The sequence below is a fragment of the Phacochoerus africanus genome, chromosome 8 (assembly GCF_016906955.1).
Source record: "Phacochoerus africanus isolate WHEZ1 chromosome 8, ROS_Pafr_v1, whole genome shotgun sequence".
Lineage (NCBI taxonomy): Eukaryota > Metazoa > Chordata > Mammalia > Artiodactyla > Suidae > Phacochoerus > Phacochoerus africanus.
In genome coordinates, this window is record NC_062551.1 from 76,629,882 (window position 1) to 76,645,947 (window position 16,066).

General features: G+C 53.5%; 1 protein-coding gene across 2 annotated transcripts; it reads left to right on the top strand.

Annotated features, from left to right (window-relative positions):
* The first annotated feature begins 4,179 nt into the window (after nucleotides 1-4,179).
* KLHDC7A (kelch domain containing 7A) lies at nucleotides 4,180-15,373 on the top strand. Of its 2 annotated transcripts, none has more exons than XM_047792140.1 (2): nucleotides 4,180-7,033; nucleotides 14,458-15,373. In XM_047792140.1, the coding sequence occupies exon 1, from the start codon at nucleotides 4,535-4,537 to the stop codon at nucleotides 6,920-6,922; it is 2,388 nt and encodes a 795-aa protein (XP_047648096.1). In that variant the 5' UTR covers nucleotides 4,180-4,534; the 3' UTR covers nucleotides 6,923-7,033; nucleotides 14,458-15,373. The 2 variants fall into 2 exon arrangements, with proteins under 2 accessions (XP_047648096.1, XP_047648095.1); XM_047792139.1 differs by lacking the exon at nucleotides 14,458-15,373 and adding an exon at nucleotides 7,763-9,380.
* Nucleotides 15,374-16,066: the final 693 nt, after the last annotated feature.

Below are 16,066 nucleotides of genomic sequence, written 5' to 3' on the forward strand. Positions count from 1 at the left end.
AGGAGCCCACCTCTCATATGCAAATGAACCCATCCAAAGCCCATCAGCCAACCACCTCCTTTATAGGCTCTCGCATGGTTCTTATACCTCAGGTCAGTATTCTCCTGCCCTCATCACTCCAGGACCAGAGACAAGACAAATACAGACTGCTCCAGGGCCGCCCGAAATGATTCCAGCTTGCCACTCCTAAGCCTGCTTTCCCAGCCTTGCCCATTCCTTCTCATGCAAACCCTCGTAAAGGCTCTGGTTCCCACTTTCCCCTCCCCCCTGCCTCCTGATGACCCTGGTGCTTTCCCGGGTGACACTGCAGGGCATGAGGTGGGGGCTTCTCTAGGGAGCTGTGAGTAACAAGCTCTCTTTGGAATAGCAGTCATCTCCCGATCTGTCGGCCTCCCCCTCACCTGAGTACTAATAAAGCCTACATCCGTGACAATCCCAGGCGGCCACGGTCACCAAGGACTAGAATGGAGAATGGACAGCGGGAAGCTTCCTTTAAGGGCAGTCTCCTCTGCGCTGAGCTGTTTCACAGGTGTGGCTTCCACCTTCCAACAAGGGAGCTTTGCCGGAAGTGCCAGGCCACGAGTCACATAAGCTCCACTTGACCCTCCAGCCTCATCCACACAGCCTGCACCCAGCCTCAGCATCTAAACCAGAGGTCTTTCGGCGTCGTTACACGACTCACATCCCCTCCCCCACACTCCCCCACCCCCACCCCCAGCCCCGTACTCTTTCCCTCTCGGCCTTCCCTGTACCTGCCGATCTAGAGCAATCGCCACCCCCTTGTCCTGACCCGGTGTAGGGACTCCTGTTTCACTCTCCCATTGATGTCCTCACTTGGGAGCCTTGTCACACATCATCACTGTGTGGTTAAGCATCTTCTTCCCCCAAAGTCAACAGCCTCCATGGGTGCAGGGGCTCTGGGTGTCTCCTGATCCTGGGTCACTGCACCCCAGCACAGGGCCTGGTAGGTGATAAACATCTGGTAAATATTTGTCCCACCAATCAATCAATCCAGCTATGCCCCTCCTTTTACCAATTCTCAATGCTAAACACCTCTTTCTGGCATCACCTCCTGCCCTCTCTTCTGATGCCCCTTGCCCCAGCCTCCCTGGCCATCCAATAGTCTGATTGTCCTTCATCAATAAGCACCTGTTGACAAATCACCTTGTTAATTTTTCCATCTTGATACATGGCGGCTTGATTGTAGCTCAGGCGTAGGTGCCATCTTCCAGATCAGGACGCACGTCCTTCCCTGGGGCTGGGACTGTGTCTTCTGCTCCCAGTGATACTCTCACCTTCCCCTGGCCACCCCTGGGGCCTGGTTTGGCCACATTCAACACCCAGCACAGCTCCAGATGGAAATGGTGATTGTCTGACTCAAAGGGCTGAGGCTGGAGCTATAGGGAAAGTGCTCTGGGGCACACGAAGCTTTTAGTGGGTGGGAAGCAGCCTGCCAAAGGGGCTGAGACCCTGCTCCCTTGGTGGCATCTGAGGGGACAAAGCCAGGTCGTGGTACACCAAAGGGGCATGCCACACGTCTTCAACTCCAAGGATACGGGAGTCCCAAAGCTGCCCTCACTGCTGGAATGGTAGCGTGGCCCCAAGGGGCCCCCGCATCCGTCCCCAAAGCCCTGATTTCACCACTGGACAAGTCATTTTTATTCTCCTTTATAACTCATCTTCTCCTTCCCAGAGAAAGACAAATGGGCCTTGCAGTTAGAGACACTTGGTTATAAATCAAGACTCTGCCACTGACAACCTACATGACCTGGGTACATCCCTCTGAGCCTCAGTTTCCTCACCTGTAAAATGAGAGCGATGACAATACCCGCCTCTGTGGATGCCTGGGAAGGTGAGATGACTTCATGCATGCAGAGTACCCAGGGTTCATTCTGCTTTCCCTGCTACTCACCTGGATGATATGGGGGTAACTGCTCAGCCACCCACCCGGGGTGAAGAGGAATTCTCAGCAGACAAGTAGAAAAGCTGACTTATTCTCCGCTCCTTAACCCACTGAAATCTCCTGGGATGATTATTGGAAATGGGGAATTCCTAGAAGCCAGCTCAAACCTACTGAATCAGGAAATCTGGGGGTGGAGTTTGGAAATCTGGCTTTGTTTTTTTTTTTTTTTTTTTTTGCTTTGTTAGTTTTTAGGTTTTTTTTTTTGTTTTTTTTTTTGTTTGTTTGTTTGTTTTTGTTTTTTTTTTTTTTTTTTTTTGCACCCACGGCATGTGAAAGTTCCCAGGCCAAGGATAGAATTCCAGGCAGAGCTGCAAACCATGCCACAGCTGCAGCAACACCAGATCCTTAACCCACTGTGCCGAGCCAGGGATTGAAACTGCACCTCAGCAGGGACCCGAGCCACCGCAGAGACAACGCTGGATCCTTAACCTACTGCACCACCATGGGAACTCCTGGAAATCTGTATCTTTAATCATAATGGTGAATCGTGACTTTGACCATAATGGAAAGAGAGGAAGCTCTGCTGCAGGTCACTAGCAGAACAGGTGGAAGAGGCCTGACTGGGAGAAGTCCTATCTGTTGGATGAATTCAGGTCTGTACAACTCTGGAGTCTGGAAACAAAAGATAGAAGTCCCAGCTTAGGGGCACATGGACATAACCCTGGAGCTGCCCTAAAAGGGGATGACAATTGTATCTTTCCCCAAAGGGACAGTGAACAGTAGAGGAGATTCATCCAAAATGTCCACCCCCATCCTCCCCATGGGAAGGCACAGTCATATTGGCTCCTGTCCCAATTATGTCCAGCCCCAGACAGGCCTCCGGCCCCCGAGGGAGCTTCCTGGAAAGTTTAGAATCCAGCAGTGCAGAGTGAACTTTAAGCGGCAGCCCATGTGACTAAGGCGAAAAGACGTGCATAGAGAAACAAGAGAACGAGAAGGAAAAGATGATGCGGGAAGGATGAAGGCACCAGGAGGGAGGCACAGGAAGCAGATTTTGACCCAACTCTAAAGGGTAGAGGGATGTGGACCAGCAGTGTTGGGGGACGGTGTCCTGAGCCCCAGCCCAGAGCCAGGCCCGCAAGGCAGCCGTCAGAAGATGATTTGCGAAGGTAAACTGAGGCTGGAGCGTGGAGGAGTGTGAACCGCATCGTAAGGTGTCTGGATTTCCTCCTCAAGTCAAGGCTTCAGAGCCAAATTCCTCCAAACACATTTTTCCTCCACAGAGTGGTTTTTATTCGCATTTGTAAATTACAGGCCAACGTTTAGAAATCAAGAATGATGGGATCACCGCTTCGATGCTAAACCTCTCTGAAACAGCCGGACCAAGCCTCTGGTGCTTGACACCATTGGTCAGGTGGGTCCTTGCTTGTTGACTTTACCTGCATGATCCCAGGCAGCCTAGGCTAAGGTCCTCGCCCTGGCCTTTGGGGACCCCCAAAGGACCTCAGACTTGGAGGGCAGGGAGCAGAATTATACTTGTGGTTCCGAAAGCCCAGCAAATGATGATTAATGTGAGTGATAATGACACTGGCAATGAGAAAGAGAAAGGGGAGGGAGAGGAAGAAGAATGGCTGATATTTACTAAGCTTTTACAAGGTAGCGCGCAGCCCTATGAACTTGACAAACATTAACCCGTTTTGCTCTCACCACAAGCTTTTGAGCTTATTACCCTCATTTTTCAGATGAAGAAACTGAGGCACAGAGAGGTGAAGTTATTTGCCTAAGGTCACACAACTGGGAAGTGGTGGAGCCAGGTGGACTGGATCCAGAACCCATAGCACTGGTGAGATGGGGGCCCATGAGTGTCCTTGGCCCCTCATCCTATGAGGTTGTCTATTTTGGAAGGTGAGGATATGCCCCAAGTCTGTCCCCCATCTGGGTTCTCATGCCCTGTGTTTTCCCCTGCTCCTTGCAGGAAGACCGGTTTTCTTAGTCCATGGAGCAGGCAGGGCAGAAGGGCAGAGTCATTCAAGAGCCGGCTCAGGTGGCTGGGCCACAGTGCCCTGCTCAGCCTCCCCGTCTGCTGACTGCGGACCTCACAGTGGGGACCGGAGACCTGAGCAGGAAGAAAACAGACTCAGGAGGACCTCATCCTGCACCTGCTGCCATGGCTCCGCCTGCCCCACAACTGACCACACCCAACCCTCCCAGCCCCGTGCATTTGCAAAAGAGAAAACAGAACACGCACACAAATAATAACCAACCCCGTGGGTTTCCTGGCATCGGGTGACTGTTTGGTCAAGAGCTTCCTCCCTCTTGGAGCACCGGCTGGACACTCCTAATCCCTCCAGCTGCCGCTGGCTCGGGGGGCTGATCACAAGCTCGGCTCTCGGGGAAAGCATCGAGGCACCCAAGGAGGCCAGCCGCCAAGATCTTGTCAACCCTGGGCCCCCGTGGCCACCCTCTGCCAGCTCAAAGTCACCTTTATTTCAACTCTTCCACCAGCCTGGCTGGCAGGAGCCAGCCCAGAACCCCCTCCCTCCCAGCTCAGCAGGAACCAGGAACCAGCCCCTATTGGGCAATCATTAATCGGATTCTTGACATTCCTCTGCCCCAGGTTGGCTTGGGAATATGCTCCCCAGAGGAGGGGGAGCAGAGGCCCAGGACTGGCATCTGGACATGCAGCTGACAGGCAAGGTGGTGCTGTCTGCCGCTGCCCTGCTCCTGGTGACCGCAGCCTATAGGCTGTACAAGTCGAGGACTGCCCCGGCCCCACTGGGAGGCAGGTACACCGCGGGGAAGGAGACAGAGGGCTCTGGACAGCCTGCTGGCCAGGGGGCTGTTTCCAGGCTGCCCCAGCAAGGCCTGAAATGCCGGCGGGGAAGCAAGGGGGCCCGAGTGCCGCGGGGCTGCGGCTGGGAGAATCCAGGGAGCTCTGGAGTCCTGGTCACGGAAGTCCCTTCCAAAGACTCAGAAGCCGGAGAGACTGGGAAATCTGAGACAGAAGGTGCTGGCGAGGAGCAGGGCAGGCAGTGCCCGGATGCTGACCTGGCAACAACTCCACGCGGTGGCCGGGAAGCCGGAACACCTGTTGGCGGTAAGCCCGAGCTGTCCAATTGCCCCGCTTTGTGCAGTGAACCCCAAAGCTCCCCAACTGGCCTGATTGCAGTGGACAGTGGCCACAGTGTGGGTGGTAAGCCCCCTCCATGGCAGGAGAGCGGACCCCCCGAGCAGCCGGGGCCTGGGGGGCCAGAGTCCCCCCACCAGGGCTGGGTGGCCCACACAGAAGGCAAGAGTGACATGAACAAGAGCTGGGTCTTTACCCATGTGACAGGGGTCCACAGGGAGGAGGCAGGGGCTCTCCGGGCTGCCTCGGACATGGACCTGGCCCTCTATCAGCAGGAGGGAGCCACTGATGCCTCCTATACCTTCTCGTCAGTGGCCCGGGTTCGAGTGGAGGAGAATTTCATCGCGGCGGAGAAGGCAGAGGGAATCAGGCCCAGGCTGAAGGGCAAGGTGTATGATTACTATGTTGAATCCACCTCTCAGGCCACCTCCAGGGACAGGCTGGCCCCCAGAACAGCAGCCCTGGCTGAATCCCCTCCCCCCGTGTCCGTGCCAGGCCCCCCGGGAACAGGGGCAGCCTCCGGGGGCCAGGCCGATGACAGAGCAGGTAGAGCAGAGACAACCGCCCCCCTGCCGCCTGTGCTGCCATCCTCCACGCAGGGCTTCAGCAGGAAGGAGAGCCTCCTTCAGATCGTGGAGAACCCAGAACTCCAGCTGCAGCTCGATGGCTTTGGGGACCGAGCTCTAGCCTGCCCAGACCAGAATGCTCTGCTCCGCTGCCCCACATCCTCAGAGTCTCTTGGGTCCAGCTCAGCTGGAAGCAGCGAGAAGCCACAGGTGCATGCTGTGGCTGGGACCAATTTCTTCTACGTCCCGCTCACCCCTGGATCAGCCCCCGATGTCCACTTGGACCTGGGCAATTGCTATGAGGTTCTGACCTTGGCCAAGAGGCAGAACCTGGAGGCCCTGAAGGAGGCCGCCTACAAGGTCATGAGCGACAACTACCTCCAGGTCCTGCGAAGCCCGGACATCTATGGGTGCCTGAGCGGGGCAGAGCGGGAGCTGATCCTCCAGCGACGGCTCCGGGGCCGCAAGCACCTGGTGGTGGCCAACATATGTCTCCAGGAAGATTCCAGCCGCCTCTGCTGTTACGACAGTGAGCAAGATGCCTGGCACCCGCTGGCCCGTCTGCCCCCGGAGGCCGTGTCCCGGGGCTGTGCCATCTGTAGTCTCTTCAATTATCTCTTCGTGGTGTCCGGCTGCCAGGGGTCCGGGCACCAGCCCTCCAACCGCGTCTTCTGCTACAATCCGCTGACAGGCATCTGGAGTGAGGTGTGCCCGCTGAACCAGGCTCGGCCGCACTGCCGTCTGGTGGCCCTGGATGGGCACCTGTACGCCATCGGGGGCGAGTGCCTGTACACGGTGGAACGCTATGACCCTCGCCTGGACCGCTGGACTTTTGCCCCACCGCTGCCCAATGACACCTTCGCCCTGGCGCACACGGCCACGGCGTGTGCAGGAGAGATCTTTGTCACCGGCGGCTCGCTGCGTTACCTGCTGCTCCGCTTCTCCGCCCAGGAGCAGCGCTGGTGGGCGGGCCCCACCGGGGGTGGCAAGGACCGCACGGCCGAGATGGTGGCAGTCAATGGCTTTCTCTATCGCTTTGACCTCAACCGCAGCCTGGGCATCAGCGTGTACCGCTGCAGCGCCAGCGCCCGCCTCTGGTACGAGTGCGCCACGTATCGGACCCCTTACCCAGATGCCTTCCAGTGCGCCGTGGTGGACCACCTCATCTACTGCGTGGGGCGCCAGCGCACCCTCTGCTTCCTGGCCGACTCTGTGTCGCCCAGGTTTGTGCCCGAGGAGCTGCAGAACTTCCCCTACCCGCAGGGCACCCTGGTGCCCACTGTCCTGACCTTGCCTGGCCCTGATGTGCCCCAAACCAGAGTCTAGCGGCCCCTCTGCTGGACTCCCTCTGCAAAACCAGAAGCAAAAAGTGCTCCCCACCCACCCCTCCATGGGCCATTTCTGGGAGATCAGGCAGCCCAGGAATCTGACCAAGAGGTGAGTTCCAGTCCTACCCCCTCCACTGGCTGGGTTTCTTAGCTGTGCCTTTGCCCTCAGTGGGTGGCAGAAGCCCAGTGTGAAAGTGGAACTCGGGACTGGTGCTCCGAGGCCAAGGCCACCTGCAGAGATGGCCACCACCTTGCTTCAGATCTGAATTTGGGGAGGGGGTACCAGGACCCCAGAAAAATTGAGGGCTCTGCCTTATCACAGTCATGGTTTCAGGGACCACTTGACCCCCCAGTGACCCCTCAAGCTGATGCTGCTGGATCTGGGCCAGCTCTCTATAAGCCACCAGGGCATCTTCCTAAACATTGGCCACTTGGCTCCAACCTCCAAGGTTCCCAGAGTGCCTGGGACACACAGGTGCAGCAAAGGGAGGGAGGCTGTTCTGGCAGAACCAGAGAGGAGCCCAGAGGGACACAGTGGGCCCAGCCGGGGGAAGAGAAGCAGAACAGCTAAAGTTGGACCCACCCTCGGAGACTCTTGCCTACAAAGTAAATTGGCCAAAATCCACTTCACTCTTTCTCATTACCTGGAATTCTAGTCTCCTGGAAGGAGGAGAAGCCTCCATGTTTAGCATCCATTTGAAAAGACACATTTTCTGGGTCTGATGAGAATACAATTGATTCTGCATATGAGATCTCAGGAAAGAGAGGAAAAAATGTGATCCAAGGGCCACCTGCCCTTTGGGGCCGTTGCTATGTGACCACTGCTCTCTCTCCCCAGATTTCAGAAGTCTTCACAATACCACTCCCCATACAACTCAGCCCTCGCCTTGGGATCTGGGGACAGCCACTGCCAGTCAGCCCATCCAGGTGAGAGGCGATGGCATCATTCATCCTCCTGTGCCTTGTGATCACCTGGTCTGCCTCGTTAGACAGGAGAGGACCAGAGAGGGGCAGGTCCATGATGGAGCTGAGGAACTGAAGGTTCTAGTGGGGCATCAGGAGACTGGATCTCCTTTGACATCGGGTTTGCAAATTCTCAAAGGGAAGAAAGCTTCCAACCTCAGGAAATTAGCTTTCATTCCTGGAGGGAGAAGAGAGAGACTGGTCCAGTCTATGACCTCCGGCCTGTCCTATCTCCAAGGGAGATGCATATTCAGACAGGAAAGAAGTGATGCTTTTGGTCCCACCAAGAGGCCAGGGAAGCTAGGACTACTTCTAAAGGGAAAGGCAGCATGAGGAAAGACGTAGAGAAGGAAGGTGCACCAGAGCTGGCCTGATAGATGCTCCGACTTCAGCATCCCTATCTTCAAAATAGGAAGGACAATCCAAGTCCTTTTCTGCCTGAGGGATAAAGGTGAGCATGTGGAGGAAGTTTCAAGTTTCATGGGTCCTGGCAGGAATTTGTGCTCACTGCAGCTACTGGGGCTACGCTGGGGGTCTGTTGGGAAGATGCAGAATTGGAACCAAGAATGTGGAGGAGGTTGGCGTGGAGATGAAAGCTTTTCTTGGACCACACAAGGCCATCTTCCCTCTTCTAGAGCCTGGGAGGCAAGGCTTCTTAGTTTATTTCTAAGTTGGAGGCTGGGTCTATGGCTGGAGCCTGGGGAGAGGGACCTCCCAGCCCCCTCCACCCCCAAGAATGTGCTCAAGCTCAGAGGTAACCCTCAGGCATGAGACTCCAAGGGACCCAGGGGGAAGGGGGGTTGACGCCAGGTGGGGAGAAGAGTTTGCTTAGGAGAAGAATCCCATCTGGGATCTGGGGCAGGTGGAGCCAGATCCAGCCCCAAGAGCCAGGTAGAGGATACAACTTCAACCAAGCTGGGTAGAGTGCGGGGAGGGCTCGGAGCCAGGGGTGAGCTAGGGCTCACTCTGGGAAAACTTCCAGAAGCCCATCGCCTACATATGGCAGGGCTAAGGAGATGCATCGCAGGATAAGGCAGCACAGTTTGTTCCAGACCCAGTGATGGCAGATGTGGTCTTCCTGATGAGAGAGCTGAGACTCGGGCCTGTGCTGAGACAGAAAGTCTGCCGCACATCTCGTCTGTCTCCTGTGGTCCCATGGCAGACATTGCTAACCGATTACCGTGTCTTTTCTTGATGAGCTCTTTCAATGGCCTCAGAACTGTTTCAACACAGGACCCCAGGCAGTCATTACTGAGAGATTAGAGCTAGTGTGTTTCTCATTCCTGGCCTCCAGAGTGGGGTTTAGGGATGAGAGTTGTCAGGGCTATTGTGGTAAGGTAAGGTAGTTCAGGGGGCCTGCCAAGACCACCTTGGGGCCATGACGGTTGGGGTTCACTTACAGAATGTTTAAGACAGGGCTGCTGCAGGTGCTGAAGATACAGCACCTTCCTGCCCTCAGAAAATTAAAGAGAGAGAGAGAGAGAGAAAGAGAGGAAAAAAAAAAAAAAAGTAGAAGCCAGGCATACAGGCCATAGAGAAAGATAAGGCAGGACAGATGGACCATGTGATCAGAATCCCTGATAAGGGAGTTCCCATCGTGGCTCAGCGGAAACCAACCCTACTGGTATCCATGAGGATGCAGGGTTCAATCCCTGACTGTGCTCAGTGGGTTAAGGATCCGTTATTGTTGTGAGCTGTGGTGCAGGTCACAGACACTGCTTGAATCCCCCGTTGCTGTGGCTGTGGTGTAGGCTGGCAGCTGCAGCTCCAATTCAACCCTGAGACTGGGAACTTCCATATGCCACAGGTGCAGCCCTAAAAAGAAAAAGAAAAAAAAATAGAATCCCTGATAAGAAGATGCTGGGCAGAGCCCTGAGTGGAAATCTGGGAGATGAGTGAAGGGTTTGGCCACACCAGTGGGAAGGCAGGACTGTCTCCCAGGCGCCCCATCCTGGGTGTAAAGAGCGTAGGAGCCCAGCTATTCTGCTTCAGTCTTTCATATAGTGGAGAGAAAGCCCCTGCACCAGCATTTTATGAAAGAGGGTCCTTGGGCCAAGGGTCAGGGAGTGCTGGGGGGTGGGGTGGGGGGTGGGGGGTGGGGGTAAGCTACTTTCCCAAGAGAGAAGCAGAGTTTGTACTTTTAACGATGAGGGTCAAAATAACACCCGGACGCCACACCTGAATGTGCAGCTGGGTGTCAGCCAGACCCCATTATTCCATGGGGTCAGAGGATTTCCACTTGACCGCTTTGAATAGCCTTCTCTGTTGCCTTCTAGCCCTCAGCCTCGAATGACCTGTGTGGCTCTCGGCTTCTCCGTGGGCCATCTGCCCTGCTTTCCCCATAAGAGTTCTTTGTTCTTTAGAAAAACAAAAAACGAAAACAAACTTAGGTTTTGGTGGCTTTCCACATTAGGCGAACCATGTCTTTAGAGACACAAAAAAATTGGGACATAAAGAAAGGTATGAAAATGTTGACTTAAAAAAAATGTACAACCTGAAAGTTGAGAGTTGAGTTTTATTTGGGGCCAAACGAGGACCTAAGCCCAGGAGACAGCATCTCAAGGAGATGAACCTGAGAAACTGCTCCAGGAGGTGAGGCAGGGAGGAAGCCAGGATATAGAGGAGTTTTTGCAACAAAGGGCAGACAGCAGGAACACAAGAGGTCTGGGCTCATCGAGATCATTCCTTTGACATGCACCTTCGCTATCTGGACCAGTATCCCGAGTTTTCGCAGCCCTTGGGGCTCACCAGCTCTCACCCTTGGAGGTGACTGCATTCGCAGATGACCATGACATTCTGGGTTTATCCTTAACTACAGCCCAGGCGGTATTTCAAATAGCTCTGAAATAGTGCCCAGAGAGGAAAGGGGGGCTATCAGGATATGATAAAGGTGAGGGGAGGTGCGTGCAGCACACACATATTTGCAAAAAGGTCTTGCTCCTCTCCCGAAGGTCATGACCAGTCACAAGGAGCAGACATCACCATGAAGGATTTTAGTGTTTTTCTATGCATGAGGAGATGCAAGAATTGGGCACATAAAATCTTCTCCTAAAAATATCTGACCATCTGAAAACCTGTTCTTCCCGTTTTCCCAGAGCACAGAGCGCCTCCCTCCTGGTCTCCCCCTGAGCTCTGCTCTGGGGCTGCTGCAGGTGCGCAGCTGCTGTGGCTCATGATTTAACCCATGTAGAGGCTGGTGGCAAGTGCCAAATTTCAGATCACAGAAAAAGACTCCCCACTGTTCTCTCCCAAAGATAAACCCCCGCTGTGGGACAGGCCCCTCTGCTCTGCTTTTCCTGTGCATCATGTTTGTTTGGCTTGATTTTTTTGCCTTGGTGTGATTATGCTGAATATACAATTCAGTTGCTTCCTTTTTTCACTTAACTCTATAGAATAAGCCTTTTCCCATGTTATTACAAACCCTCGGTAAACATCATTTCAATAGTTGCACAATATTCCAGCCCGTGGATGTGCCACGGTTTATTTAAACATTCCTCCCTCCTTCGAGCCTGTAGAATTTTTTTTTCTGTTGGTTTCTTTTTCTATCATAAATAAAACGTCCTTTGTTTTCGCATTCCTCTCTGTCTGAGGCCTCCATCAATATTTACAAGAGAAGCTCAGCCTCAGTTCTGTGTGGAAGGGCCTGGTTGTTGGAAGAAACATAGAAACCACAGCAGTGGTTGGGGCTGAGACCAGGGCGCCCTGCTCTGATTATAGGGCACAGAGCTGCCCTTGGAAATGACCAGTAAGAGGGGCAAGGCTGGAGGCCATCCAGGTGCCTTGTTGTGTCCAGGGATTCCCGGAGCCAGGATAACAAAGAGCCCTGCTCTGCAGCATGCTAGGCACTGGACCACTTGCTTTCTCTACCAATCCTCACAATAAGTCCATTTTGCAGGTGACAAAACGGAGGCTCAGTGAGTTCAAGGAAACTTGGCTTCATGGCAAAGTCCAAAGACCCTGAGTTTCCATAAAAGCATCCTTGAACCTGGCCTGCTCACTCCCAGCATGAAGCTTTCTCCAATCCCCCATCAGAGGCCCAGAGCCCAGGGCTTGACATCAGCTGTCTCCTGGGCTGCCCCCAATCCTGTCCACCCCTGCCAATCAGTTATGCTCTGTCCTCGATCTTAGGACTCAAAACAAATTGTCCTAAGTTCCCTGATCCTCTAAATCTGCATCTGTAAAATGGGTTTGCACTGTCAGCCTCAAGAGGATGTCGTAAGGACTAACACAGGAACGTGTATAAGGTGTGTGTGTTAAGCACATGGACCAGGGCTGATCCAGAGTCCATCTCAACAGAACCATCTTTTGCAGGGAGGCTGCTCTGAGCCCAGGGGAAGGACCTCTCATACTCCCGCTCCCCTCTCTCAGTGTCCTGGAGGGGCCCTCAAGGAAGGAGTTTGCCTGACATGTAACCTCCAGAGGCCCCCTCTTGTTTGACAAGTTCTGGGGGTTGGGGAAGATGCTCATGCATCTTTTAGACCATCTGGGTTTTGGGGTTTTTTCGGGTTTTGGTATGGTTCTTGTTTGTTTGTTTGTTTGTTTTTGCTTTTTAGGGCTGTACCTGCGGCATATGGAGGTTCCCAGGCTAGGGGTCGAATTGGAGCCGTAGCTGCTGGCCTACACCACAGCTACAGCATTGAGGGACCCAAGCCACGTCTGCAACCTGCACCACAGCTCACAGCAATGCGGGATCCTTAACCCACTGAGCGAGTCCAGGGATCGAACTCGCACCCCCATGGTTCCTAGTCGGATTTGTTTCCGTTGCACTGACAGGAACTGCCCATCTAGGTTTTAAGACTGATCCTCTGCAATCCCCTAATGGGGGTGGGTGACTGGCTGACTTGAGTTTTCCAGGTTCAAAGCATTAAAGCACTTACCCAGGGTGTCAGCCATCACTGAGGAGTTTCAGAAGCTGCTCAAAGCCCTGGAAAACCTCGAGAAGGTGCAAGGTGAAGGGGGCTCCTTTCTCTTACAGCCGGTGGCGGGGTGGGGTGGGGTGCAGAGAGAGCCCTTCTGATGCCTGCAGATGTTCAGAGCCAAAGACCAGTGCCCGGCACAGTCCCACCTTTGTCATCCTTACCTGGAAGGGCCCTGTGTCCCCAGGGTCACCCTCGGAGTCCCCTGGAGCTATGGCTCCAGCCAGAAGGAGCCCCCAGGCAGACAGGAGGCTGTGGTGGAGGAAGGGGTATGAAACACAAAGTGAGGAGCTGCCTCTGGGGAGCGGAGATAAGGAGGGAGGCAGCTGGGGAAGCAGCAGAAAGGATGGCCTGAAGGGAAGCCTCTAAAACAGCTCCAAGATGCAGGTGTTTTGAAAAGTGGGCTATGGGTCAAAATAAAACAAAAAAGGGAAAACAAGCAAGTGTCAGTCGCCTTTCTGTGTGCAGGAGGAGGTGGAGACACGGGTCTTAAGCCAATGCTAGTAAAAACCGCCAGCTATGCACCCTCGTATGTATAAAATAGTCAACAAAGACACGTGCAAATGCAGGGGAGTCTACTCGATATTCTGCAATAACCTATATGGGGACAGGCTCTGAGAGGAAACGGCTTGTGTTCAGGGATATCTATAACCAAATCCCTTCGCTGTACCCCTGAAACTAACACAACCTTGCAAATCAAGCATTTGCTAATATAAAATAAAAATTCAATTGAAAATAAGTAACAAGAACCATCGCATTCCCCATGCCGGGCTTTGTGCAAAGACCTAACTGTTGTTCCTTATTGAAATATTCCTGAGACAATATCATGTCTGAGAGAGAAAATCCTCAGATCCAGGATTACGGAGGCAAGATGTTTCACAAAAAATTAAAAGTTACTATTTAATTTAATATCTATCCTTTTTTTTTTTTTTTTTTTTGCTTTTTAGGGCTGTGCCCATGGCATATGGAGGTTCCCAGGGTAGGGGTCTAATTGGAACTACAGCTGCTGGTCTATGCCACAGCCACAGCAACACCAGATGTGAGCTGTATCTTCAACCTACACCACAGCTCATGGCAAAGCCGGATCCTTAACCCACTGAGCGAGGCCAGGGATCAAACATACAACCTCATGGTTCCTAGTTGGATTTCTTTTCACTGTGTCACGATGGGAATTCCTTAAAATCTATTCTAACATCTACCTTTTATTATTAAAAAACTGGAAGAGGAGTGCCTGTTGTGGCTCAGCAGGTTAAGAACCCAACTAGTATCCATGAGGATGTGGGTTTGATCCCTGGCCTTGCTCAGTGGATTAAGGATCTGGCATTGCCACAGTGTCGCAGATGTGGCTCAGATCTAGTGTTTCTGTGGCTGTGATGCAGGCTACAGCTGTAGCTCCCATTGGACCCCTAGCCTGGGAACTTCCATATGCCGCAGGCATGGCCCTAAAAAGCAAAGAAACAAACAAACTGGAAGAGAAATTAATCGTCATTGTCAGTAAGTTTATTGAGTACTAATGGAGGGCTAGTGGGCGCTGTGCTCATATAATCTCATTTTATGCTCAAAACCACCTGGTAGGTGGCAAAACTGGCCAAATTCTCTCCTCCCCATCCATTTCTTCATCCTTCAATCTAGCATTGGGTTTACCCTCTTGTAGTTCTTAGAAACCCTGAGACTGCCACTGTGTGCACAAGCCCGGGCTAGCCTGCTGGATACACGGGAGACGCATGGCCCACTTACTGATACCCTCAGCCCACAGCCAGCCAAACACCGGAGCCGCTCACCACTCATTGACTGCAGATGCCCGAGTGAGTCCAGCCAAAAGCAGCAGACCACCCGACTGAACCCAGCAGAATCGAGGGTTTTGGGTAGGGGGCCACTAAACTTTGGAGTGGTTTGGAACTCAGAAATATGTGATACAGCAGTCCTGCGCTGCACACAGTATTAGCACCATTTTATACGCAGAGGAAACTAGAGTTCAAGAAAGTTCACTTTCCCAAGATCATAAGGGAGAGAAACTGGGACACCCCCCCACCCCTGCTGGCCTGCCTGCTCCAAATCCTACATCATTCAGCCAGATGGTCCTGATAGGGATGGAGTAGAATAATTGCGCAGGTGGTTGTGAGGATGCCGGCGGGGGACCTTGGATGGAGAGGGGGGCCTGGGGAGCTTTGGGGGATTGCTGTGTGTTGGTGATCACTTGGGAGGGCCATTAGAACGAGGCAGGCCTAGTGGAGGCATGAGATGTGCCTCAGGTCATTGGACAGGCGATGGGGGGAGGCCCGCATTCATGTTCAGACCAAGGGCAGGAGTTTGAAGACCACCCTTCTGCTGATTGGAATAAACACCATAACAGGTCCTAGTTTGACCTTCTAGGGTCGAATACTCTCTTACTGAATACCAAGGAAGAGCTACTACTCAAAGAAAGAGGAAGAGGCGGTCTTTTCCCACCCCCACTCCCCTTAGAGGATGAGACTGTGTGTAGCCCCCTAATCCCAGGGGGCAGAGCCTCCTTGCCTGCCCGCTTGCCTCTCTCACAAGTGCCTTATCGTAATAAATCAATTTCTTGCCTATCCCTTTGTCTCTCGCTGAATTCCTTCTGCGCAGAAGCACCAAGAACCTGAACCTCAGTGAGTCCAGACCCGGAGTGAGTGATTGTAATTTAAAAACCATGGATTCGAGTTCCACTCTGGGCTTGGGCTGGGTTCAAGTCATGAGGGCTGTCAGTCTTAGGCCTGGCTTGATTTTAGCCTGAATCAGGGCACTGGAGTCTCTCCTGGGGGCCTGGCTGTGGGACGTGGCGCTCTGCCCAGGGGGGCCAGGTCCTCACGTGGACCCAGGACCCATCATCTGTAGGGGGACTGCTGACAGGGGGGGGGGTCTCCTCAGAAAGAGCAGCTCAGTGCCTTGAAAAATAACCCCTCACACCTGGAAGGACAGGCCCTGCTATCAGCGCTTGACTTGCAGTAATTGATTTATGTCTTAACACAACCCTGTGTGTTCGGGTTGACTGTTTCACACGTGAGGAAACTGAGGCCCAGAGGGTTTAAGTAGTGTGGTCACGGCTGTGTAGTCAACACATGATAGATTCAGAGCCAGCCCAGGGTCGTCAGGAGACGAGTCAGCTCTGACAGCAAGGGAAGGCCTTGCCTCCTGCCATCCTGGCCCCTGGCAGGTCGGGGTCAAGGCCTTGGCTACCTTTCTCCTCAAGTCTTATTCATACAAGTGTCTCTGGTGTCTGGTCCGGGACCTGGTTCAGCGCAGGA